Source organism: Erinaceus europaeus, chromosome 9 (assembly GCF_950295315.1).
Source record: "Erinaceus europaeus chromosome 9, mEriEur2.1, whole genome shotgun sequence".
Taxonomy (NCBI): Eukaryota; Metazoa; Chordata; class Mammalia; order Eulipotyphla; family Erinaceidae; genus Erinaceus; species Erinaceus europaeus.
Window position 1 is genome coordinate 82548087 of NC_080170.1, and position 27465 is coordinate 82575551.

The 27465-nt window shown below is 40.6% G+C and overlaps 1 protein-coding gene across 1 annotated transcript; it reads right to left on the reverse strand.

Moving 5' to 3' along the window:
• Positions 1–1957: 1957 nt before the first annotated feature.
• Positions 1958–26528, reverse strand: TIMMDC1 (translocase of inner mitochondrial membrane domain containing 1). Its single transcript, XM_007532116.3, has 7 exons — positions 26145–26528; positions 20455–20620; positions 17332–17420; positions 16252–16319; positions 14146–14224; positions 10080–10190; positions 1958–2231 (listed from the first exon to the last, which is right to left on the reverse strand). Exons 1-7 carry the CDS (start codon positions 26378–26380, stop codon positions 2081–2083), a joined length of 900 nt encoding a protein of 299 aa, XP_007532178.1. The 5' UTR covers positions 26381–26528; the 3' UTR covers positions 1958–2080.
• Positions 26529–27465: the final 937 nt, after the last annotated feature.

The window sequence follows — 27465 nt, forward strand, 5'->3', positions numbered from 1 at the left end:
GGCAATTTATGAACGGATTAATTAAGGAAATTATGCTTTGTAAAGTGTAGTAACAACATCAAAATCATGGTGAAGACATACTGGTACAAAGGCTCTCTTATAGTCTTAAATAGTATATAGTAATATATAGTAATAGTTATTACTATATAATGCTCACTTATAGTAATATTGTGGGCTGTGTCTGCAAAACCTCACTGCCTCCTCGGCTGCTGGAGGCAAGGGTGGGGTGGACCACCAGAGGTCCAGAAAGATACCTGAGGGATGGGGATGGTTGCGTGGAGACATGAACCTCCCAGAGTGCTTCAGAGAGACAACTTAATTTTATTGGGGTGAGAATAGGTTTATATATGGTTAGAAAAGGAAGAAAAGGGGCAGAAAAGGGAGAGGACCAATAGAGGAAGGTCATTCCAAATACTGGGGAAAGGTCCGTTGCTGGTATGTGGAACAAGGTGGCTAGTAAAGGAATTTATGGTCAGGCTGGTCCTGGTGAGTGAGGCTCATATTATCTCTGGCCAGGGGCCTCTTTTATTGCAGGGCAGTGATCTGTTCAGCCCAGGGGGGAAGCACCTGTGACCTCAGGAACCCAGGGTTCAAACCCCCTCAAGGCCTGGGGCCGCACAGGGACCACTCCCCACATAGTATGGCACTGTGCTATGCTTCACATGCACCATATAATTTAATACAGATTCTGAAGCGATTACTAGGTCATTTGAAGGTAAGAAAACTGGAACATAAAAGGAAAATATCTTTGCTACAGGCCCATGGTGACATAGAGCCAAATGCTGCTAAAGCTCATGGCTTTAGCCAATTTACTATGCTGCTTTGCAAATCTTACTCCTGTGGAAAAGCATTATATTCAGAGCAGAAAGCTAAAAGATCTAACACCAAACAAAGCACTAGATTTCCTCCTTGAGGACACTTGAGTCATCCTCCCCTTCACTTAGTAAATATTACAGTATGTGGGTAGCTTCATTCCTAGGCAGCAAGTTTCTAGAGTGCAGAGAGTATATCTGCTTTAAGTATTGCAAACTGCAACTCAGACATTTTTGTCTGCAATATTAAGAGATGAAACAAAATCTGGTAATTTTTTTACTAAGGGTTATCTACTTCCTGTTTGTCGAATTTATATTTTATCCCAAATGGCATAAGAACTATCTTTCATTTTTATTAAAACAAAATCAAACACAACTAGACATTTAGATCCACACTATTTCCAGGACCTAGGGGCCTAAGGGGTTCACAGATTATTTGTCTTATTTGCATCTTTCCTTTCTTCCTTCTAGATTTTGAGAGAGAGAGAGAGAGAGAATATTTTACTAGAACACTCCTGAACTCTGGCTTATGGTGTTACCAGGGAGTGAACCTGGGACCCCTGGCATAAAAGTCTATTGTTAAAACCATTCTGCTATTTCCCCAGCAACCCCAATCCCCAGTATATAAATAAGCCCTTCAGGGTTAGTGCTTTGGCTCAGAGCCTGCACTATCCACCACTCATGGAGGCCATTTTTTCCCATTTTATTCCCCTTGTTGTTATTGTTATAGCTGTTGTTGTTGGATAGGACAGTGAGAAATTGACAGAGGAGGGGAAGACAGAGAGGGGGACAGAAAGATAGACACCTGCAGACCTGCTTCACCACCCATGAAGTGACCGACCCCCCACCCCTGCAGGTGGGGAGCTGAGGGCTTGAACCAGAATCCTTGCACAGGTCCTTGTGCTTTGCGTCAGGTACGCTTAACCTGGTGCGCTACCACTTGGCTCCCCAATATAACTTTTAAAGGTGACAAGAATATACAGTACATAGAATTCAATTTTAATCTTTTGGAAAAATTAAATGTACTGTTATAAATTTTTGGGGGGGGAATACACTGATCAATTAATATAGACCTAGTGTCAACTATATCAATACAAGTATTTGAATTTAAGGCTAAGTAGAATAAAAGTACACCAGTTCATAGCTTGGTTTTAAAAAAGTTTTTTTTTTTTTTTTTTTTTAATTTCTGTCATAACAGATGTCAGAAAGCATGGATATGGCAACATAACTTTCTTACTCTTCGAAAGTTTCAAATATCCAGGGCATTTTCAGTTATTATCTTGCATATCTGCTGATGAAGGGTTTCTAGGAAGGTTCAGCAGGGCTTCAATTTTCCTAATATCTTCGTTGGCTTGATTTTTCTGTAAGTTACTTTCAATTTCTTCAGGGAGGTGCTCTATAAATTGTAGTCTGGTTTCCCTGGAATCAAAGAATGAAAGGAATAGATCAAACACTACTCTATTTCTTCAGTTTTCAGAGACTTAAAAAAAAAAGGAAAGAAAAGAAAAATGACAGTATCTGTCTTATTTTCTTTGCAGTTTATAAGCAAACACTGGTCTCTGCACTGCAAATATAGTGATTTTCACCTCACTCCTAACCTGTTCCACAAACCAACTAGGGTTCTCACATTGCCAAAATGGACAGTACTATGGGAATAACTCTGACATACAGGATACTCCAGAACTTAGGGGCTAGGTGGTGGCTCATTTGATAGAGCATACATGCTACCATGCTCATGGGCCCAGATTTAAGCAGCTATCCCCACCTATAGGGGGAAGCTTCACAAGATGGTGAAGCAGTGCTGTAGGTATCTCTCTTTCCATCTCTCACCTCTTGGAAGAAAGGAAGGAAGAAAGAAAGAAAGGAAGGAAGGGAGAAAGAAAGAAGAAAGAAAGAAAAAAAGAAAGAAAGAAAGAAAGGTGGATAAAAGCAGAAAAGGAAGGAATAAAGAAAGTGGAAGGAAAAAAAGAAGGGGGCTGGGCAGTGGAGCACCCAGTTAAATGCACATATTACATGCACATTAAGGACCTGGGTTCAAACTCCCAGTCTCCACCTGCATGGGGGAAACTTCATGAGTGGCGAAGCAGTGCTGCAGGTGCCTTTCTTTCTCTCCCTAACATGGGACATCATTCATATAAGTCCTATGCTGTACCACTGAGCTTTCTTTCTGGTTCTCTACAGTTATTTTCAAGAAAAGAAGCAGATGTATATAGTGTTCTTTAGTTATTTATTAAATTGAATCCCCTCAGGAATAACAGATTTACGGGCCAGGAGCTAGATAACCTGGTAGACCAAACTCATGACTATGCATGAGGTCCAGAAGAAGAGCCCTGGTATCACACAGGAATACTATGAACAGCATCATGGATGAGGCGTCTTCCCTCCATCTGTCTCTCCCTCTCACCTCTTGCCTCTCTCATCAGATTAAAGAATGAAATATATATATATATATATATATATATATATATATATATATATATATATATTTTCTATAAATGTGTAATAAATGCAGAGTCCATGTATGTTGTTTACATGAAAATCAACTACCTATACATTTTGACAATACCTCCCTTCTACTGAAGTATTCAACATCTTTCATCACAATTGTCCAAGTAATTATTTCTATGAGTTCTTCATTTTTTAAATTGCAGGTGGGGAGCCAGGGGCTTGAACCGGGATCTTTAAGCTGGTCCTTGTGCTTTGTGCCATGTGTGCTTAACCCGCTGTACTACCACCCGACCACCTCTTTTTTTTTTTTAATTGAGAACTTGAGGTTCAGTCCTCACTCCTCATCTGCAGGGGGAAGCTTCATGAGTGGTGGATGAAGTCTGCAGGTATCTCTCTCTCTCATATATATTTTATTTATTTATTAGTGAAAAAGATAAATGGAGAGAGAAGAAGAACCAGACATCACTGTGGTACATGTGTTGCTGGGAATGAACTCAGGACCTCATGCTTGAGAATCTAACACTTTATCCATTGCACCATCTCCCAGGCCACTTTCTATGCGTTCTTGAGGTTTTTTTCATCTTTAAATATTTGATTACTACCTTCTCTAGTTCCCACCCATTTTCTTTTTTTTAATTGGAATACAATTATTATATCTTCCAAATGCTAACTTTTCTATATAATTTCCTATTATCATATTAAAACTGCTGATAATTTCCCTAACTCTTTTCTCAGAGTCCTTAGAAAATAAGAAAGGTGGGTAGGGGTAGATAGCATAATGGTTGTGCAAAAAGACTCTCCTGTCTGAGGCTCTGAAGTGCCAGGTTCAAACCACCACCCCACTACCATCATAAGCCAGAGCTAAGCAATGTTCTGGCCAAAAAAAGTGTCTTAGTATTAGGGACAGGTTAGGCAGAGATGGAAGCCTTGGGGTAAGTTTCTGGTTTATTTCCTAAAGAGGATATCCACACACTGTTCTGGACAATAACAATTATTGTGAGATGAATGACTATATGTCTCTATGCATAGAAGGCATCCTGAAACAACCAAACACTATTGGCCAACCCAAAGCAGAAGAGGCTGCCTTACTGATGTTTAGCTCCACCACCAGCCTACAAAAGTATCTGGTCCATATTCATCCTTCTCTTTCTGGCTTATCTCATTTAACATGATTTTTTCAACCTCCATCCAAGATGAGGTAAATAAGGTGAGCTCATCATTCTTAATAGCTGAGTATTGTGTATATACACTACAACTTACTCAGTCACTCACTGCTGGGCACCTAGGTTGCCTCCAGGTTTTGGCTATTACAAATTGTACTGTTATGAACATAGGTATACACAGATCTTTTGGGATGAGTGTGTTTGATTCCTTAGGATATATCCTCAGGAGAGGAATTGCCAGGTCACAGAAAAATGAAACACAAAGTAAAACTTGGACTGGGTTTGGTGTATTACACCAAATTAAAGGACTAGGGGAAGGGGAGTGGGGGAGATTCAGGTCTTGGTGCATGGTGGAGGAGAACCTAGGTTGGGGTTGAGAGTGTTTTGCAGAAAATTGAGATATTTTACACATGTATCAAAAACTGTATTTTGTGGTGGCTGGGCAGTAGTGCAGCGGATTAAGCGCACATGGCACCAAGCACAAGGACCTGCATAAGGATCCCAGTTCGAGGCCCCGGCTCCCCACCTGCAGAGGGTATGCATCACCAGTGGTGAAGCAGGTCTGTAGGTGTCTATCTTTCTCTCTCCTTCTCTGTCTTCCCCTCCACTCTCAATTTCTCTCTGTCCTATCCAACAACAATGACATTAATAACAACAATGATATTGATCACAACAATGATGAAACAAGGGCAACAAAAGGGGGAAAAAATAGCCTCCAGGAGATTCATGGTGCAGGTACTGAGCCCCAGCAATAACCCTGGAGGCAAAACAAACAAACAAACAAAAAAAAAAACAACCAAAAAACTATATTGTGTGTAAATGTTTAATGCCCCCCAATAAAAATAAGTAAAATATTTATTTTTAAGATGTGGGTGTCACTGTCTTTGGCGTCCTGCATGTCACTATGCTGCTCTTGTTTTAATCCTCTGCAAATAAATTTTACCTTGCCTGACATACCGGCTTCCACTGATTCTTCCTGACTACAGTGACAGGACTGCGAAGCCGTTTGGGGTTTTCCTAAGAGCTGTAACACTCTGCTTTCATCTAGCACTAGGTAGCCAACAGGGACTTCCCTAAGAGCTGTAACATTCCACTGGACATGGTGCCCAGTACCCCAGAGTTAGATCCTGTTTCCTCCACATTAGGGTTACAGAGATAACATAATGGTTATGCAAAAAGGCTTTCATGATTGAGGCACCAAATGTTCCAAGTTCAATCCCCAGCACAACTATAAGCAGAGCTGAGCAATGCTCTGTTTTTTGCTTTTGTTTTTAATGTCTTACACCTATTAAGTAACTAGAACTAAGCTAGCACTGTCAAGATTTTAGTTCCCAATAATATCAAATCTTATGCTAGCATTCAGTATTGTGTTTTATCCTAGAATCTAGATAACTGCACATCCTACACACCCTCTTACAATGGAAAAAAAGAATGAAATAATCATATACTAAGTGTGGAGGTATGTTTCTGCCCATAGAAAAGCTGAGAAAAGTGTGCAGTTAGGGAAAGTATTTAAGGTTACAGATAAAATTAATAATCTATCTGGGATTTAAATTCTGTTTTTCGGGTTTGACTATAGTATTATTGTTTTTTCTTTTCCCTTTAGTAACTAAGTTCTGGGACAACAGATATTAATAATCTCTATGTATGTATTTAAGTGTATATGTTTAACACAGTGGAGGTTTTAAGTGAAAATTAAAAAAAAAAAAAGGCAGCTTTGCTCTTCAATTACTAAAGCAGCAACAGGAGCAGATGTGTTTTAGATACCCAGAAAGCTGAACTACTGAGATGACTCATACCAAGAATATTGGATGGCAGTCTCTTAAGTTAATCTCACAAAGAACCAATACAGGGGCGGGGTGGTTACACGTGTGGTTGATGGGTCAGTAAAATCAACTCTTCCTTGAACTGACTGACAGTTAAGAGTACTTGTGTTACAATGGATAGATAGAAACAGGCTGCAGGTATGGATTGATATGCCAATGCCCATGTCCAGCAGAGAAGAAATTACAGAAGCCATAACTCCCACCTTCTGCATCCTGAAAAGAATTTTGGTTCATACTACCAGAGGGGGAGAAATGTTAGAGGAAGATGACTAGAGGCCTCTGAACCCCAATTCCATCAGGAACCTGAGAGAGAAGAGGGAAAAAGGAAGGACACTCACCAATAGAAACAGGTGTAGGTGTGACTTAGGAAAAGGTAGGACCATAGAAATGGGGTGGGGGGGAGCGAATATACATAGGAATAATAGTCAACCCATATCTATAGCCTTTGGAGAACTACTGCAGGGGAACAGTAATAGAATTATGCTCCCGTTATCTCATGATTTTGTAAATCACCAAAAAAAAAAAAAAAAACCACATCTAGGTTAAGAGAATACCATGATTTTTAAAGTCTGGTTAGATCAATAGCCAAAGTGTAGAAACAGCTCATTAACAGCCATTAACTGGCTAAAAGAAGTCATGGCATATATATTTTATGGAATACTACTTTGTAATAATAAAAAAAAGATGTTATGTTCTTTAGGGCAAAATGGATGGAGCTGGAGGTGATTATGCTTAGCGAAATAAGTAAAGAAGAAATGGAGGGAGTCAGGTGTTAGCATAGTGGGTTAAGTGCATGTGACACGAAGGGCAGGGACTGGCATAAGGATTCTGGTTTGAGCCCCTGGCTCCCCACCTGCAGGAGAGTCACTTCACAGGCGGTGAAGCAGGTCTGCAGGTGTCTATCTTTCTCTCCCCCTCTCTGTCTTCCCTTCCTCTCTCCATTTCTCTGTCCTATGTAACAAAAGACGGTATCAATAACAACAATAATAACTACAACAATAAAACAACAAGGGCAACAAAAGGGAAAGTAAATAAATAAATATTAAAAAAAAGAAGAAATGGAAAGCAGCTACTCATATGTTAAATAAAGAGATGTAATACATATGAATTTATAAAAAAAAACAGAAGCAAACAAGCAAATAGTTTCTAAGAATTGTGAGAACTCACAATTCTCACAATCTTTGGGAGGTGGGAGAAGTTATATAGAACTTTGGTGGTGAGTGTGGCATGGAACTATACACTGTAATCCTATAACATATAATTAATTACAAATAAAAATAAAATAAAAACCCCACATCTATGGACATCTAATCTTTAATAAGGGGGCCCAATGTATTAAATGGAAGGAGGCTCTCTTCAATAAATGGTGCTGGGAAAACTGGGTTGTAACATGCAGAATAATGAAATTGAACCACTTTATCTCATCAGAAACAAAAATCAACTCCAAATGGATCAAGGACCTAGATGTTAGACCAGAAACTATCAAATACTTAGAGGAAAACATTGGTGGAACACTTTCCCACCTACACTTCAAGGACATCTTTGATAAAACAAACCCAACTGCAAGGAAGACTAAAGCAGAAACAAACCAATGGAACTACATCAAATTGAAAAGCTTTTGCACATCCAAAGAAACTATCACACAAAGAGAACCCTCACAGAATGGGAGAAGATCTTCACATACCATACATCAGACAAGACACTAATCACCAAAATATACAAAGAGCTCAGCAAACTTAGCACCAAAAAAGCAAATGACCCCATTCAAAAATGTGCAGAGGATATGAACAAGATTCACTTCAGAGGAGATCCAAAAGGCTAACAAACATATGAAAAACTGTTCAAGGTCACTGATTGTCAGAAAAATGCAAATAAAGACAACACTAAGATACCATCTCACTCCTGTGAGAATGGCATACATCAAAAAGAACAGTAGCAACAAATGTTGAAGAGGCTGTGGGGACAGAGGAACCCTTCTGCACTGCTAGCGGGAATGTAAATTGGTCCAGCCTCTCTGGAGAGTAGTCTGGAGAACTCTCACAAGGCTAGACATGGATGTTCCATATGACCCAGTAATTCCTCTCCTGGGGATATACCCCAAGGACTCCATAACATCTAACCAAAAAGATATTTGTACACCTATGTTCATAGCAGCACAATTTGTAATAGCTAAAACCTGGAAGCAATCCAGGTGCCCAACAACAGATGAGTGGCTGAGAAAGCTGTGGTATATATACACAATGGAATACTATTCAGCTGTTAAGAACAGTGAACCCACCTTCTCTGACACATCTTGGATGGAGCTAGAAGGAATTATGTTAAGTGAACTAAGTCAGAAAGATAAAGATGAGTATGGGATGATCCCACTCATCAACAGAAGTTGAGAAAGAAGAACAGAAAACTTGAGGAAACTCAAAGCAGGATTTGACTGAATTTGGAGTAGGGCACCAAAGTAAAAACCCTGTGGTGAGGGGGAAGGTGGATATTCAGCTTCTCAGGGCGACGGGGGGGGGGGGGGGGGGGGGGGATGGGACACAGTCTTTTGGTGGTGGGAATGGTGTCTATGTACACTCCTATTAAATTGTAGTCATACAAATCACTATTTAATAAATATGAGAAGGGAAAATTGATTGTATGTCTCGAACTTTTTAAAACATAGATTGAGTCTTTAATACATAGGCTGAGTCTTTGATATGTTGACTCTTTCAAAAGCCTAGACCAGGGAGAACAGAAGCAACCAGTGGCACAGCTATATACAAGATGTTGGGTATTATACAGTAAATCCTAACAAAGGGACTTTTCAAAATTAACCCAATTACCAAATAATGTGATGATAACAATAATTATCCATTGTCTTCTTGAACCCTAAAATAGTAGAAACCTCACATTTCCACAATAGAGCCTGTATTTCCCCCAGTCCTGGAACCTTAGGGTGGGGCCCACTTTCCTGCATGCTTCTCTCAATTCATATCAAATAATATTGCATCCGCCGATCACAACCTAATCAATGCAACGAGTGCTACTTCAGCATGCTTCACTTCAGGCTGTGTCCAGAGACTTCAGGTGTGGAATGATACCCCTTCGACTTCATTACTCGGGTGAGACCTTTCCTTTCATAGTATTCTCTAATTCCATTCCAGGTGGTTCACTTCCTAGCAAAGTCCCAAAACCTAGATATAGACCAGCTCCCCTGAGATAGAGCATATATTCACAGATATCCATAAATTAGGGCAAAATATATACCTGAAAGCAAAAGTACACAATAGTCTGCAGTGAGTATCCCCCAACACTTCATCTGCACTATTCCAGCCTTTAGGTCCATAATTGTTCAACAATTTGTTTGGCTTTGTATGTTAACTCTCTCTTCAGCCACCACGTTCCAGATGCCATCAGGATGCCGGCCAGGCTTCCCTGGACTGAAGACCCCATCAATGTGTCCCGGAGCTCTGCTTCCCCAGAGACCCACCCTACTAGGGAAAGAGAGAGGCATACTGGGAGTATGGATTGACCAGTCAACGCCCATGTTCAGCGAAGAAGCAATTACAGAAGCCAGACCTTCCACCTTCTGCAACCCACAATGACCGTGGGTCCATACTCCCAGAGCGATAAAGAATAGGAAAGCTATCAGGGGAGGGGATGGGATATAGAGATCTGGTGGTGGGAATTGTGTGGAGTTGTACCCCTCCTATCCTATGGTTTTGTCAATGTCTCCTTTTTAAAATAAATAAATAAATAAATAAAATAAAAAGAAAATTAACTTGTAAAATAACAATAATAAGTAAAGCATGTGGTTAGAAGAATCAGGTACCCAAAATATGCCTCTTACTTACCACTCTTGCAATTTCAGGTCATGGAGACCTTTTTGATCCTTCTTTCTTCTTTCCTGAATGGTCTCACCATAGTACTTCTGAACTGTCATCATCAGACCTCCTACTGGAGTGCTGAGGAGAGCAGAGGGAAAGTTTAGGAAAGAAAAACCATGAGACTAAGCAAATGTGAGTCTCTGCTAAGAACTGAGCAGTACCAGCTGAGCCTTCCTTACTCAGTTCAAGGAACAGTTGACATTTAAGGTGTCCTTGTTAAATAAAGCACTGCTCAGCTCTGGTTTTTGATAGTGTGGAGGACTGAACCTGGGACTTTGGAGACTCAGGTATGAGATTCTCTTTGCATAACCATTATGCAGGAAAATTTAGAACATACTTTATATAGTTTGAAGCTAAGAAGCATGGAGCTCTGAAAATCAAGTCCAACAGTAAGGAAAACAAAAACAAACCAACGGGCTATATCAAACTGAAAAGCCAAAGGAAACATCACCAAAACAGAAAGAGAATACGTTAGAAGAATAACCACAAGGATTCTGTCAACAAGCTAAGTGGTTTGAAGTCAGATTCTTCTCCAGAGCCTTCAGATAAACATCAGCCTGACAAAAGTCTTGATTTTGGTCTTTTGAAACCCTGTGTAGTGAATCCATCAAAGATTACCTAAACTTCTTATATGTAGAAATGTGATATAATAAATGTTAAGTGGCTAAATTTGTGGTGACTTGTTACAAAACAACAGAAAATTAACAAGCAAAGTAATTAAAGATAACAGTATTTATAATGGGTAACATGTCTCTTGATGTGATACACTGAAAAGCATAAAGCTTCATCTTTTCTGCACTCCTGACAAAAAACATCAATCCATAAATATTCCAACCGAAAGGGAACACTCAAAAAACATTAATCCATAAATATTCTAACCAAAAGGGAGCACTCAAAAGGGAACACTCAAATACTTTATTAAAAGTGAGTAATATCCTGGTGGATAAAGGCAATAGAACCATTCTAGCTTGAAAAATCAAATACAATTTGTGCAATATACAGCTGGATTTTAGATTTAAATATAACTTTCTCTCTAGAATTTGGAAATTGTTAGTATGAATCCTATCTTAAATATTTGGAATGGAAGGGCTGGGTTATGCAAAAAGGCTTTCATGGTTATGTGAAAAGGTTTTCATGCCTGAAGCACCCAATGTTCCAGGTTCAATCCCCAGTACCAGCTTAAGCTGGAGCTGGACAGTGCACTGGGAGAAAAAAAAAAAAGGTTGCATTAAGTCAATACTAAGTTATTTACCATGATAATTATACTGTGGTATCAATGGAGAATTTTCTCATCCCAAGAAATACACAGTGTTATGTTTAAGAGTGACTATAAGGTCTCAAATGATTTAGCATTAAAGAAAATTAGAAACTATATATATCCCACAAATAAACAGATATAAAATGAATAAGGGGGCTGGGGAGACAGCATAGTTAATGGTTATGCAAAAGACTTGGATGTCTAAGGCTCTGAAGTCCCAGGTTCAGTTCCCGACTACCATAAGTCAGAGCTGATAAATGCTCTGGTATACCTCTCATTAAAATAAAATAATGAGGTTATTAAAAGAAAATGAGGTGGGGGAGAGGAGGCGGGCAGTGGCGCAGCGGGTTAAGCGCATAAAGCTTGAAGCCCAAGGACCCACTCAAGGATCCCGGTTCAAGCACCCGGTTCTCCACCTGCAGGGGAGTTGCTTCACAGGCAGTGAAGCAGGTCTACAGGTGTCTGTCTTTCTCTCCTCCTCTCTGTCTTCCCCTCCTCTCTCCATTTCTCTCTGTCCTATCCAACAACAACAACAGCAATAACAATAACAAGGGCAACAAAAATAGGGAAAAATGGTCTCTAGGAGCAGTGGTTTCGTAGTGCAGGCACTGAGCCCCAACAATAACCCTGGAGGCAAAAAAAAAAAAAAAGTGATTTTACCATTTTTAAAAAAAGAAAAAGATCCCCAATAAAGAAATTAAAAAAAAAAAAAAAAAAGAGGGATTCAGGCAGTAGCGCAGCAGGTTAAGTGCACATGGCCCAAAGTGCAAGGACCAGCTTAATGATCCCGGTTCGAGCCCCTGGCTCCCCACCTGCAGGGGAGTCGCTTCACAGGTGGTGAAGCAGGTATGTAGGTGTCTTTCTCTCCCCCTTTCTGTCTTCCCCTCCTCTCTCCATTTCTCTCTGTCCTATCTAACAATGACATCAATAACAACAATAATAACTACAACAAGGGCAACAAAAGGGACAATAAATACTAAAAAATTAAAGAAAAAGAAAGAAAATGAGGGCTGGGAGACTGCACATGGCTATATAAAATACTTTTGCGCTTGAGGCCCCAATGTCCCAGGTTCAATCCCCAGCACCATCATAAGCTAGAGCAGAGCAGTGCTCTGGCCTTTCTGTACCTCTAACTCATTAAAATAAAATATATACAGAATTTTTTAAAAAGAAAATAAGGTAAACTGTTCATAACTAGCAATTTAAGTGCAAACAGGTGGTCAGTATACTAATTCACTCAGGCTTTCCTTTAAAAAAATTTTTTTTTAATATTTATTTTCCCTTTTGTTGCCCTTGTTGTTGTTTTTCATTGTTGTTATAGTTATTATTGATGTTGTTGTTGTTAGATAGGACAGAGAAATGGAGAGAGGAGGGAAAGACAGAATGGGGGAAAGAAAGGAGAAAAACAGCTGCAGACCTGCTTCACCACCTGTGAAGCGACTCCCCTATAGGTGGGGAGCCGGGGGCTCGAACCGGGATTACGCCAGTCCTGACTCCCTCAAGTTTTCTATGTTAAATTTTTTAAATAAAAAACTACAGGAAAGGGAGTTGGGTAGTAGCGCAACTGGTTAAGCGCACGTGGTGCAAAGTGCAAGGACCAGCATAAGGATCCCGGTTCCCCACCTGCAAGGGAGTCGCTTCATAAGCGGTGAAGCAGGTCTGCAGGTGTCTTTCTTTCTTTCCACCTCTGTCTTCCCCTCCTTTCTCCATTTCTCTCTGTCCTATCCAACGATGACATCAACAATAATAACTACAACAAAAGAAAAACAAGGACAACCAAAGGGAATAAATAAATAATATTAAAAAAAATAGAGAAAGAAAAAAATTACATGTACTAAGCTATACAAATAAAAGCCAACCAAGCTTTTGTTTTTTAGATAGAAACAGAGAGAGTATATCACTGATGCTATCCTCAGTGAAGCAGGGGTTGAGCTCTTAGTAAAGCAGCACAGTATCTAAGTGAGCTATCTCTTGCCCCCAATTTTTTAAATAGAATGTGCTTATTAATTCTTATTTATGTTATTACTGGGTTATTACTGGGGCTCGGTGCCTGCACTACCAACCCACTGCTCCTGGAGGCTATTTTTTCTCCTTTTGTTGCTCTTGTTGTTTATTGGTGTTGTTATTTTTGTTGTTGTTGTTGGATAGGACAGAGAGGGGGAGAGAAAAACACCTGCAGACCTGCTTCACCGCCTGTGAAGCCCGGGGGCTCAAACCGGAATCCTTACGCCGTCCTTGTGCTTTGCACCATGTGCGCTTAACCCACTGCTTATTAATTCTTATTCCTTTTCTTTTCTTGCTTCTTGCAAGTACTTCTGTTCAAACTATCAACAGTTCCATGTGTTAATGATAAACATTTTCCACCCACTAAAAATTGGGAAGTAAAACAAACAATTGGAGCAGCAGAATTTGCATTGGAGAGTGAAAAGTACAGCCAATACAGGACTAGAGATCTTTCATAGGCTTTCAAGGTAAAATCTGTTCTTTAGAAGTGAGACTGAGATTTTAAGCATTTTCCTCAGTATTTATTTTATTTATGAGTTTCTCATGAGGAAGAGGAGCATGGAAGGTGGGGGGTGGAGAGAAAAGCCAGACTACCACTCTGGTACATGCAGCATCAGAGACAGAACCAGGAACCTCAGGTACTCAAGTTCAGTGTTCTACCAGTTGTGCTATTTCTCCAGTTGCATTAAATAAGATCCCCCACCCTCCAACCCCCATGCCAGAAAAGGCATGAAAGCTGTATTACTCTAGAACGAAACCACATTAACTTACCCTAGCAAAGCTCCAATTATTCCACCAGCAACCAGGCCACGTAGGCCTAAATTTATTCTAAAAAGACTCCCTGTGACGGCTATTTAAAGACCAGGAAAAAAAAAAGTTATTATTAGATCATCTTTAAATAAATACCAGACTTTTATTTTTATTCTTTCCTTAAATAAAAAGGACATTAACCCTTAAGCAAACTTTCCTAGCCCAATATTAATATATCACAACCTAGGTAACTTGAATCTAAAATGTAAATACAGCTAGTTTCTCACCTATTCTGTATGTTCAAAGTGAGAAATGTTTCTTTTACAAACTAACTCTTCTATCTGTTCTGTGGGTTCAAATGCTACCCACTCTACTACACTTCTGCCCACCTTCCCTTAAATTACTGTCACTTACTCACTTATTTTTTTTTCCTTTTTCAAGAAAAACCTATCTCAAATACACAATAAAAAAAAAACTTCATTAGTGTGACAAGGGAGGTGCTGGATTCTCAAACCAAGTTCAATCCCCAGCATTGCAATTACATGTACCAGAATGACGCTCTGGTTCTCTATCCTCCCCCTACCTCCACCCTACTGATAAATCCTTAAAAACAAAACAGAAATCCTCATTAGCTCCTATAGCTTAAGTCTTCCCAGTTCCATCCTTTCTGTACAGCTATATTGAAGAAGGCCTGCATATGAAATTTGGTCTACAGCGCCACCTTGTGGACAGTGCATGAGGCCTCTATTCTTCCTTGGATTCTCCTTGCAAGTACTTTTGTTCAAACTATGAATAGTTTTGGGTGTTCTCGGTATTTAAATAGTTTCCACCAGTAAAAATCTGAAATTCTGTAAGCATAGAAGCTTTTACATAGCAACATTAAGCACTAACTTTTAAGCTGATAATTCACTATGGCCCAAAAATAATGTTATAAATATCCAAAGACCCTTAGCAATAGTTTCCCCACCCTTGTATAGGATTGCACATCCATGATGTTCATTTACATTTCAGTATGCACAATACAACTAATGCCATGTCCAGTAGAAACACTTTAAAAATGCAGTATTTGGGGCCGAGCGGTGGTGTACCTCACCTGCAGGAAGAAAGCTTCACAAGCAGTGAAGCAATGCTGCAGATGTCTCTCTGTCTCTCTCTCCTCCCCATTCCCTCTTAATTTCTCTGTCTCTGTCTAATAAATAAATTTTAAAAAATATAAATGCATTTAGTTTTCCTTTCTGTTATTCTTTCTCAACTTCTGTTTATGACTCGGATGAGTGTTCACTTCTGTTTATGAGTCTTAATGAACATCATGGATGTGCAATCCTATACAACAGGGTGGGGAACCATTTATTTATTGCCAAGGGCCTTTGGACATTTATAACATTATTTTTGGGCCATAGTGAATTATCAGCTTAAAAGTCAGTGCTTAATGTTGCTATGATAAAAGCTTCTATGCTTACAGAAGTTCAGATTTTTACTGGTGGAAACTATTTAAATACTATGAACACCTAAGGCAGGATTTGACTAAATTTGGAGTAGGGCACCAATGTAAAAACCCTGGGTTGAAGGTGAGGGTAGATGTCCGGCTTAATGGGGCGGGGATTAGGGATGGAGGTAAGGTGGGAGGATGGGGAGAAGGGGGGTGGGGTAAGACACCACTTTTGATGGTGGGAATGGTGTTTATGTACACTCCTATTAATTTGTAGTCATATAAAAATAAAAAATAATAATAATATTTAAATGCAGTATTTGTTATTTGTAGCTCTTATTTTAAATACATAGTTTGTTTTCCTTTAATGAGGAACACAGAAAGTTATAGAGTGAGACCAAAGCTGCTCAGCTGTGGCTTATGGTGGTGCTGGGGACTGAATATTGGAACTTGGAGCCTTGGGCGTGAAAGTCTCTTGCATAACCACTATGCTGTTCCCCCTAGCCCTCTATTTCTTATTTAACTGCTAACATATCCTTTTTTATTTTATTTTTTTATGTTCTCCATACATCTGAGCATGAATATTGAAAGAGATATGATGGAAGGACAAAGAATTTTATTTTTGATTTATAAATATATGCATATTTCCTAAACCATACTTGGGAAGACTGAAAACATAAAGAAGCAAAATGTTTTACCTCCTGCGATGACAAAATGGCTTAGAGCATTTTTATTTCGATACACACTTAGGCTGGTGTTCACTGTGCTGAGGAGAAGAAAAGAAAAACATAAAATTTATGGATCACTCAGAGATAAAAACAAAGTCTTAAAGAATTTCTTTTACTTAAAAATCTTCTATTCATCTTGATACTCTCTGGTAGAACTCCTTCTATGCATACAAAACTATAGACCAACCCTTTTTTATAATATAGATAAGTTTGTTGAGGAAAAAGAAACATTCACACTTAAATGTCTCTCTCCCTCTCTATCACCCCCTTCCCTCTCAGTTTCTGGCTCTGTCTACCCAGTAAGTAAATAAAGATTATATATATATTTTAAAAACATAGAGTCTTAAAGAATTTCTTTTACTGGAGCTGGGTGGTGGCACACGTTACAGCATGCAAGGACTCAGGTTAGAATGCCTGGTCCCCACCTACAGGGGGAAAGCTTCACAAGTGGTGAAGCAAGGCAGCAGGTGTCTCTATTTCTCTCTCCTTCTCTATCACCCCCCCCCTCAGTTTCTGGCTGTCTTTATCCAACAAATAAAGGTAATAAAAATTTTTTTAAAAGGGAAGAATTTCTTTTCCTAAAAATCTTCTATTCATCTTGATACTATTAAGAACTCCTTATATGCATACCAAACTATAGACCAATCCCTTTTTTTAATATAGATAAGTTTGTTGAGAAAAAGGTGCTGGGGCCAGGTGGTGGTACATTTGGTTGAACACACACTTTACCATGCACAAAGTCTAGGGTTCGAACCCCAGGCCCCCACCATCAGAGTTTCATGAGCAGAGAAGCAGAGTCGCAGGTATTTCTCTCTCTCCCTCTCTCTCCCTCTGTATTCTCCTCTTCCCCTCTTAATTTCTCTCTGTCCTACCAAATAAATAAATAGATATTTTAAAATTTAATTAATTAAAAATGACCATGTTTTTTTTTAAATAAAGGTATTATGAATCCCTTTCACATGGGAGCTTAATTTTTATAATTCCATTTGTCCAAAAGATGTGTTCCAAGAAGAATACTGAGACCCTTGTCATAACCCAGAGAAAACGTACTTGAATAGAGTCACAAATACTGTAATTCTCCAACTCCAGCGCCAGCCATACCGGATAAAGCCTCGAATGGCAGCTCGGTGTACAGATTGCTAAAGTTAATAAAAAGACTGTGAGGTTCCAAGACACCTTGATACTTCCTTTATTGTATAACTCTGGTGAAGGGGTATTAGCTATGGATTAGGCAGGGATAGTTAAATAGAAACAATAATTTTTAGGAGTAATGTTATTAAAACTTAAAGGGAAAATGCCTATGCATCCTAATCTATCAGGAACTAGAAAAAGAACTAAGAATTCAGTGTCAACCAAGTAATTCATCAATTAATTATTCACTGAAAATCTCTATGGTAAACACCATAACATATAATAACAGTATTAGGCATCCAAGGTATCCAAGAAAACCTGGAGAAAAGAACAACTTAAAGTAGCAAGTGAAGTAAGTGGTAAGCATTAAATGTAGACACACAAGACTGGAGTAGAGGAATAAAAATGGGTTAATATTTACTGACCACCTTCTGCATAAAAGTTGTTATTATCTCATTTACTCTTTTTTTTTTTTTGCCTCCAGGGTTATTACTGAGGCTCGGTGCCTGCACTATAAATCCACTGCTCCCATGGCCATTTTTGGATTGGACAGAGAGAAATTCAGAGGGGAGGAGGAGAGGGGGGAAGAGAGACAGACAGATACCTGCAGGCCTGCAACACTGCTTGTGAAGCAATCCCCCTGAAGGTGGGGAACCAGGTGCTCAAACTGGAATTCTTGCATGGGTCCTTGAGCTTTGTGACCCAGCCACTGCCTGACCCCTGATTTACTCTTTACAACAATTATCTTCAGGCAATTGTTTTAGTTTTAACTAAAACGCAGGACATTTCTTTTTTAAATTTTTTTATATTTGTTTATTTATTCCCTTTTGTTGCCCTTGTTGTTGTATTGTTGTAGTTATTATTGATGTCGTCGTTGTTGGATAGGACAGAGAGAAATGGAGAGAGGAGGGGAAGACAGAGAGGGGGAGAGAGAAATAGACACCTGCAGACCTGCTTCACCTCCTGTGAAGCAACCCACTACAGGTGGGGAGCAGGGGGCTCGAACCAGGATCCTTACTCTGGTCCTTGCGCTCTGTGCCACATGTGCTTAACCCCTGCGCTACCACCCGACTCCCAACACAGAACATTTCTTTCTTTTCTTTTCTTTTTTTTTTTTAGAATTTATTTATTTATGAGAAAGATAGGTCGAGAGAGGAGAGAGAAAGAACCAGACATCACTCTGGTACATGTGCTGCCAGGGATTGAACTCAGGACCTCATGGTTGAGAATCCAGTGCTTTATCCACTGCACCACCTCCTGGACCACACATAGAACATTTATAATCTACACCAAAGCAAGAGTCTGAGGGTGGGGTGGGGAGTAAAAAGTAAGTAGAGGATGTTGGGATCCTGTGCAGGCTGGTGGAAGAGGATCTAAGCAGGGGGTGACAGTGTTCTGCAGACACCTTTTACAACTGGATAAGAAATTGTACCCATATGTCAACAACTGTATTGCAAACCATTAACCTCCAATAAAATGATAGGAAACAAAACAAAAAAAAAAGGAAAAAAGAGAAAAGAAAGCGTTTAACCGAAATCATTCAGTTAATAAGAAGCTGGAAGGTTGTCTGTCTTTACAAACAATTTTCATTAGCCCACTATAGAACAAAGCTGGTAAAATATTGTGAGGATTAAGTCTGGATTTTTGTGAACCTGAAAGAATCCCTAAGTGAAGTCTTAACTAATACAATAATAATGGACAAGTTAAAAGTCTCTCTGAATAGTATTAATATGGATTCACAGCTTTTACTATGTAGGCACGTAAATATAGAAATATAAAATGTGCATATTCCCAAACTGTCTTTGGGCCCAGAAGCCTTGACACTCCAGGAGCAACTGCCATACCTAGTACTAGAATTTAGTTTTTAAATATCATTTTCCACTAAAATGCAAGGGGTCAGGTGGTGGCACACCTGGTTAAGTGCATGCACTACAGTGCACAAGGACCCAGGTTCAAGCCCCTGGTTCCCACCTACAGGGGGAAAACTTCATGAGTGAAGTACAGCTGCAGGGTCTCTCTGTCTTTCTCCCTCTCCCTTTCTACCTCTCCCTCCCCTCTCAATTTCTCTCAGTCTCTATCCAATTAAAAAAAAAAGAAAGAAAGAAAATTAAATTAAATTAAAAGGCCAAGAGAATGGCCCTGTAACAGAAGAGTAACCTATTTAAGTTGGTATACCCTGCCTTGTGTGCTAGGATCCAGCTACCTGTGACTCTAAATTGAAATAAGTGGAATGGAAAACAGATGAGAGAATATAAATTATCTTTTGTTATTAGAAGTGTTTCAAGTCTTTATTTAGAAGTTTAGGGGGCCAGGCAGTAGCAGCAGGTTAAGCACACGTGGCGCAAAGCGCAAGGACCTGGGTAAGGATCCTGGTTCAAGCCCCAGCTCCCCATCTGCAGGGGGAGTCACTTCATGAGCAGTGAAGCAGGTCTGCAGGTATCTATCTTCCTACCTCTCTGTCTTCCTCTCCTATCTCGATTTCTCTCTATCCTATCCAATGACAGCAATAACAACAATAATAGTAACAACAACAATAAACAACAAGGGCAATAGAAGGGGAAAAAATGGTCTCTGGGAGCAGTGGATTCATAGTGTAGGCACCAAGCCCCAGCAATAACCCTGGAGGCCAAAAAAAAAAAAAAAGGAAATTTACTGATGTCTGTTTTGTAAAGCATTCCTTCCTCCAGCAAGTATATTTATATATACCAAGAACATCTTACTGTGCCAAAAAGTAAAGGCTTACTCAAAGAATAAGGGGGACATACTAATGGGAGGTAACCCAAGAAAACTCCAATAGCCCAAATGTAGGCCAATTCAAGCATCAAACAAAATGACGCTAAAAAATAGATTATAAGTCTATGGAATAAAATAAGAATCCATGAATCCAAAAGTTACCCAAAAAAGTTATAAGTAGGTAAAAGGAAGGGGAACACTTTATTAAGTAGTTAATGTTTTACAGTGCAAACGCTAGAAGAAGAAGTGCAGTTGTTGACAAACTACAAGGGAAGATCACACATATCACACACATCAAAACATACATACCGCAGCATCAAGTCGGCTGTGATAAACTTCCGCTTGACTATGCTCAATGTAGCGCTGTTTGGCATCAATAAAAGCTGGTATTCCTCCATATACCCAACCAATGATGCCTGCTGAAACTGCTGCCTTATAGATATTCTCAAGTTCCTTTGACACTTTTTGATGCTCACTAAAACATAAAAAAGAACGTTACTTGGGATTAGTTTATGGATACTGCTCTCCAAAGGACAGTATGGTTAAAATTACCCCAAATATAACACCACCACATTTGTCTTGGGCAGAACTGACTAAATCCTCTGATGATTGGAGTATGGCACCCAAGTAAAAATCTCTGGGTGGAGGATAAGGGTAGAGTTCAGCTTAACCGCAGGTGGGGGGTGGGGGGGGGTGGGAGGGTGGTGACAGACCTTTGGTGGTGAGAATGGTGTTAATATACACTCCTATTAATTTATAGTCTCATGATTCACTAGTTAATATGAGAGGGGAAAAATGGATCGAATGTCTCAAACTTTTTGATGCACAGACCATAGCTCTAAGTATATTTTCCTTCAATCTAAGACTTCAAATTGGTAATCGGATTGAATTTTAACAGTGGGCTCAAATTGTTAATACATTTCTAATAATGACTTGTTCTTTGAAATATTAAATATCCTAAAAGCTTTGACCAGGGAGAACAGAAGCAACTGGTGGAGTTACTTTATAAGATACAGATATATGTAAATAGCATTAAAGGACATAAATTATGGTGAGGTCTTGTATGATACAGAAAATCCTAACAATGGGATTTTCAAAGTTAACCCAATTGCCAAATAATTTGGTTATAGTAATAACTATTTATTGCCTTTTTAAACCCTAAGACAGCAAGAACCTTCCCTTTTCTCTATAAAGTGCATGTTTCTCCCAGTCCTGGAAACTCTAGGGTGGGGCTCACTTTCCTGCATGCTTCTCTCAATTCATACCAACTGATACTGCATCTGCTGATCCCAACCTAAGCAATGCAACTAGTACCACCTCGGCATGTTTCACTTCGGACTGTGCCCAAAGACATCAGGTGTGGAATGTCAACCTTTCAGCTTCATTACTCTTTCCTAACACACAGGACTCCTTAACTCCATTTCACTTCTTAACAAAACCTCAAAACCTAGGGATAGACCAGGGCTCATGAGATAGGGCATATGTACATGTATCCATAAGTTAGGGGGAAATATATACCTTAAGGCAAAAGTGCACAATAGTTTGCAGTGAGTCAATAAATGAAGCAAGCAAGTAGAAAGACCTAAAAGACACCATAAAGTACCTAATAAAATAGTTTCTACTTAGACCTAGATACCCTTCGTGAGGGATAGAGGTTACTATAGGCTCCTGTGCTGACTATGGGGCACAGATCAAATTGATGGGGTTTACAGTTAACAATATGTATATACTTTTCCCATATTTGGGAGCTACTCTCTTCCCGGATCCAGCTTTCTAGTTCTTTCTCAAACTATGACACCATCTCCCCAGACAATAACCTGAGTCCACCTGCATATCAGATGTCAGGCTCAGGCAAAAACTAGAAAAGTCATGAGCCCCTTGGAAAATACTTAAAATAGACCTACTAGCTTTTTCAAAATGGAGACCCCCAAATCTTCATCTGCAATATTCTTGCCTTTAGGTTCATGATTTATCAACAATTTGTTCTGCTTTCTATCTTAACTCTTTTTCAGCCACCAGGTCCCAGACGCTACCATGATGCCAACCTGACTTCCCTGGGCAGAGGACCCCACCAGTGTGTCTTGCAGCCCCACCTCCCCAGAACCCTGCCCCACTAGGCAAAAAGAGAGACAGGCTGGGAGTATGGATCGACCTGCCAACCACCTTTCATTGGAGAAACAATTACAGAAGTCAGACCTTTCACCTTCTGGTGGAAATAATGACCCTGGGTCATAATGACCCTGGGTCCATGCTCCCAGAGGGATTAAGAATAGCAAAGCTTAGTAGTATTCCATTGTGTATATATACCACAACTTGCTCAGCCACTCATCTGTTGTTGGACACCTGGGTTGCTTCCAGGTTTTGGCTATTACAAATTGTGCTGCCAAGAACATATGTGTACACAGATCTTTTTGGATCGATGTGTTAGGTTCCTTAGGATCTTGGATGGACCTTGAAAAAATCATATTGAGTGAAATAAGTCAGAAACAGAAGGATGAATATGGGATGATCTCACTCTCAGGCCGAAGTTGAAAAACAAGATTAGAAAAGAAAACACAAGTCGAACCTGAAATGGAATTGGAGTATTACACCAAAGTTCCAGATGCCACCAGGATGCTGGCCAGGCTTCCCTGGATTGAAGACACCACCAATGTGTCCTGGAGCTCAGCTTCCCCAGAGACACACCTTACTAGGGAAAGAGAGAGGCAGACTGGGAGTATGGACAGACCAGTCAACGCCCATGTTCAGCGGGAAGGAATTACAGAAGCCAGACCTTCTACCTTCTGCAACCCACAAAGACCCTGGGTCCATGCTCCCAGAGGGCTAGAGAATGGGAAAGCTATCATGGGAGGGGATGGGTTAAGGAGATTGGGTGGTGGGAATTGTGTGGAGTTGTACCCCTCCTACCTTATGGTTTTGTTCGTTAATCCTTTCTTAAATAAAAAATTAAAAAAAAAAAAAAGAATAGCAAAGCTTTCAAGCAAGGGCATGAGATAAGGAGTTCTGGTGGGGGGGATTGTGTGGAAATGTACCCCTCTTATCCTATGGTCTTGTCAATATTTCCATTTTATAAAAAAAAAAAAAATCCTCTGATGACTTAAGTAATGCAGCTATCTTACAAACAGCTTAAATCTCAGCCAAAAAACCAAAAGCTATCCTATTAGAATTGATAATAGGTTAGCGGCTACTGTTGGGAAAGTAGTAACTGGAAGGGCACAATGGGGAGCACTGAAGCCTGCCCAAGTGCAGCAGGTGGGGCTCCTCATACGCAATGTTATGGGGCCGGGATACCCTTAGCATAATGGGTTAAGCGCACATGGCGCGAAGCGCACTGACCAACTCAATGATCCCAGTTCAAACCCATGGCTCCCCAACTGTGGGGGGGGGGGTCGCTTCACAAGACAGGTGTCTGTCTTTATCTCCCCCTCTGTTTTCCCCTCCTCTTTCAACTTCACTCTGTCTTATCCAACAACAACAATGGCAACAATAACAATAATAACAAGATGGGCAACAACAGGGGCAACAAAATGGGAAAAAAATGGGCTTTGGGAGCAGTGGGTTCATAGTGCAGGCACCAAGCTCCAGCAATAACCCTGGTGGTGAAAGAAAGAAAGAAAGAAAGAAAGAAAGAAAGAAAGAAAGAAAGGAAGGAAGGAAGGAAGGAAGGAAGGAAGGAAGAAAGAAAGAAAGAAAGAAAGAAAGAAAGAAAGAAAGAAAGAAAGGAAGAAAGAAAGGAAGGAAGAAAGGAAAGAAAGAAAGAAAGAAAGAAAGAAAGAAAGAAAGAAAGAAAGAAAGAAAGAAAGAAAGAAACTGCTCCCACTCCACACATGCAGGGAGGAAGCAAAGGTTTGTATGTGTCTCTTTCTCCCTATCTCCCCCTTTCTTTCAATTTTAGTCTTATACAAATTTTTTAAAAAGTAAAAAAGGCTGCCAGGAGCGGTGGATTCATAGCACTGGCACAAAGCCCCAGCAAAATCCTAGTGGCAATAAAAGATAAATAAAACAATTAAACGGTACATCTGAAACCTATAGAATGTTATAAACCAAAGTTAATTCTCACTATTTTTTGCCTCCAGGGTTATTGCTGGGGCTCAGTGCCTGCACCATGAATCCACTGCACCTGGTGGCCATTTTTCCCCCCTTTTGCTGCCCTTGTTGTTGTAGCCTTGTTGTGGTCATTATTTTTGTTGTCGATTGTTGTTGGATAGGACAGAAGAAATCGAGAGGAGGGGAAGACAGGGGGAGAGAAAGACAGACACCTGCAGGCCTGCTTCACAACTTGTGAAGCGACTCTCCTGCAGGTGGGGAGCCCGGGCTCTAACCGCGATTCTTATGCTGGTCCTTGAGCTTTGTGCCACGTGCACTTAACCCGCAGCACTACCGCCCGACCCTCACTAAATATTTTTTAACAAGACATGGCTTGCCACTTTTATCCGATGAAAAACTCCATATGTGTAATATTTATTTCATATTTTTATTTTACTGATGTGGCAACATGAGATCCACCCATAAGTAATAGATAGTGGAGAAGAAACTGGGGACAGAAGTAGAAAGTATTCCCATTAGATATAACAATGACATTGTTATATTCCCCACTGCTTAGTTACTTTCTGCCAGCTCATATCTCTCTGAACCTAGGTTTCCTCAGACGACACAGAAGGGAGTATGAAAGGTATACTAGATTACCTTTCAAGTCTTTTTCACCTCTATCATTCTGTGAAATATAAAACTATTCCAAATAACATTCCACGATTATAATCAATCCCCAGCTACCACCATAAGCCAGAGCTGAGCAGTGATCCAGTGTTTTTCTCTGTATCTCTCTGTATTACAAAAAAATGTTATCAAACTGAAAAGAGTTGAAACAACTCATCTCTCCAATCTCCATATATCTGGAGGGGAAGGAGGCCACAAATATTCATGATTTATTAGGATACAGTGAAATACAAAAAAGAAAAAAAATACTGAAATGTAATTTTGCAAATGTGGATTCCAGGGAAAAATCTTTTTTTAAAAAAAAATAATAATAATTTATGTACGGAGGATCGGGCGGTAGCGCAGCAGGTTAAGCGCACTTGGCGCAAAGCACAAGGACCAGCATAAGGATCCCGGTTAGAGCCCCGGCTCCCCACCTGCAGGAGAATTCGCTTCACAAGTGGTGAAGCATATCTGTAGGTGTCTATCTTTCTCTCCCCCCTCTGTCTTCTCCTCTCTCCATTTCTGTCTGTCCTATCCAACAACGAACGACATCAACAACAACAATAATAACCACAACAAGGCTACAACAAGGGCAACAAAAGGGGGGGTGGTCTCCAGGAGCAGTGGATTCATGGTGCAGGCACCGAGACCCAGCAATAACCCTGAAGGCAATAAATAAATAAATAACTTATTCGTGAGAAAGACAGGAGAAAGAACTAAACATCACTCTGGTACATGTGCTGCTGGGGACTGAACTCAGAACCTCATGCTTGAGAGTCCAATGCTTTGTCCACTACATCACCTACGGATCACCAGGGTAGAATCTTGAAATCTTAGCTGTGTCCAAGTTTTCTAAAAAAATTTTTTAAAGTTTTTCTAAAAAAAAATTTCTAAAAAGCCAGGGGTTGGGTGGAGGGTAGATAGCATAATGGTTATGCAAACAGACTCTCATGCCTGAGGCTCCAAAGTCCCAGGTTCAATCCCCCGCACCACCATAAACCAGAACTGAACAGTGCTCTGGTAAAAAAAAAAAAAAAAGCCAGGGGTTTACACTAAGATTATACTCCCTGTATTCCTAAAAGCTGATTCCCAATGAATCTTTCTCATCCTTACCATTTGAAAACTGGACTGTCAAATCAACAGAACCACCACCGAGGGAACTAACATGAGGGGGAAATAACAGAATTTTAGATGCCATTTAAATAATAGCCACTACTCCCTCTGGTTCCTCTCCCCAGGACAACCCAGACAGCAAGATACTTCCTTCGTAGCCCCTCCCCACAGGCCCTGGGCACTTTTACTCTTTGAAAAACAGCTGCCGGAGGCGATCCCATCCTGATTCCGGTAAATGGGGTTCTGGCACGTAGGAAGGCAGTTTCTGGTCCTCCGCCTGAGCCTCCGAATCTGTGGCCACAGCTGCGGCTGCATAAACTCGCGGGGAAAGACCTAGTGCCCTGCAGAGGAAGCTCCTGAGGGCGGGTGGCCGCGCCTCCACGGCCCTCTCGGAGCCAGTTCCCAGGCCTCCGTGAGGCGCCATGGGAGGAGAGCGAGGATCACTGCCAGGAGTAAGGGAGAACCACCGCGCACCACGTTCAAGGCCACAGCGACTGGCAACCTTGCTCAGAGCCAGCTTCCACTTTGGGGTGTCAGTGGCACACGAGAAAGGAAGTCCCGCCCCCGCCCGGGCAAAGCTGGAGAGGGGCGGGGCTTGAGTTGATACATTTCCGGTTGGTGAAGGGGCGGGCCTCCGCGCCTCCTGTTCCGCCCCCGGAAGTGAATTGGCCTCCAGTAGTCTTGCTCAGAGCTTACTGATCCCGCCTTGTTCTCCTTTTACTCAAGTCGTAGGCAGCTTCCAATTGGCTAGACGTGGTCTCGGACAGAAGTTTAGCGTAATTACGAAGCTAGCAGTTCCACAAAAAGAAAGCAGAGCCTTCTATACATGCAGAGTATAGAAGCGGGGGAGGTGATTTGCACAGTCTAGCCCAGGCCCACCCTGAATGGTCTACTCACCATTCCAGAGCGGGAAGATGTGCAGGGTCGGCGGGGTTCATTTCCACTCCGTCCGCTTCTGGTTTTTGGAAGGGACAGATCGGTCTGGGCACCAGCTACACTAAGATGATCTTTTTTTTTTTCTTTCTTTTTTAGTTAACCAGCTCTAGTTTTTTTTTTTAATCTTTTTAGTTATTTACTCCCTTTTGTTGCCCTTGTTTTTTTTTTAAATAATTTATTTATTCATGAGAAAGATAGGAGAGAAAGAACCAGCCATCACTCTGGTACATGTGCTGCCGGATCGAACTCAGGACCTCATGCTTGAGAGTCTAGTGCCTTAGCCATTGCGCCACCTCCCGGACCACACGCCCTTGTTGTTTTTTTCCAGTTTTTTTAAGTATTTATTTATTCCCTTTTGTTGCCCTTGTTTTATTGTTGTAGTTATTATTGTTGTTATTGATGTCGTCGTTGGATAGGACAGGGAGAAATGGAGAGAGGAGGGAAGAAAGACAGAGAGGGGTAGAGATAGACACCTGCAGACCTGCTTCACTGCTTGTGAAGCGACTCCCCTGCAGGTGGGGGGGAGGGGTCGGGGGCTGGAACCTGGGTCCTTAACACTCGTCCTTGTGGTTT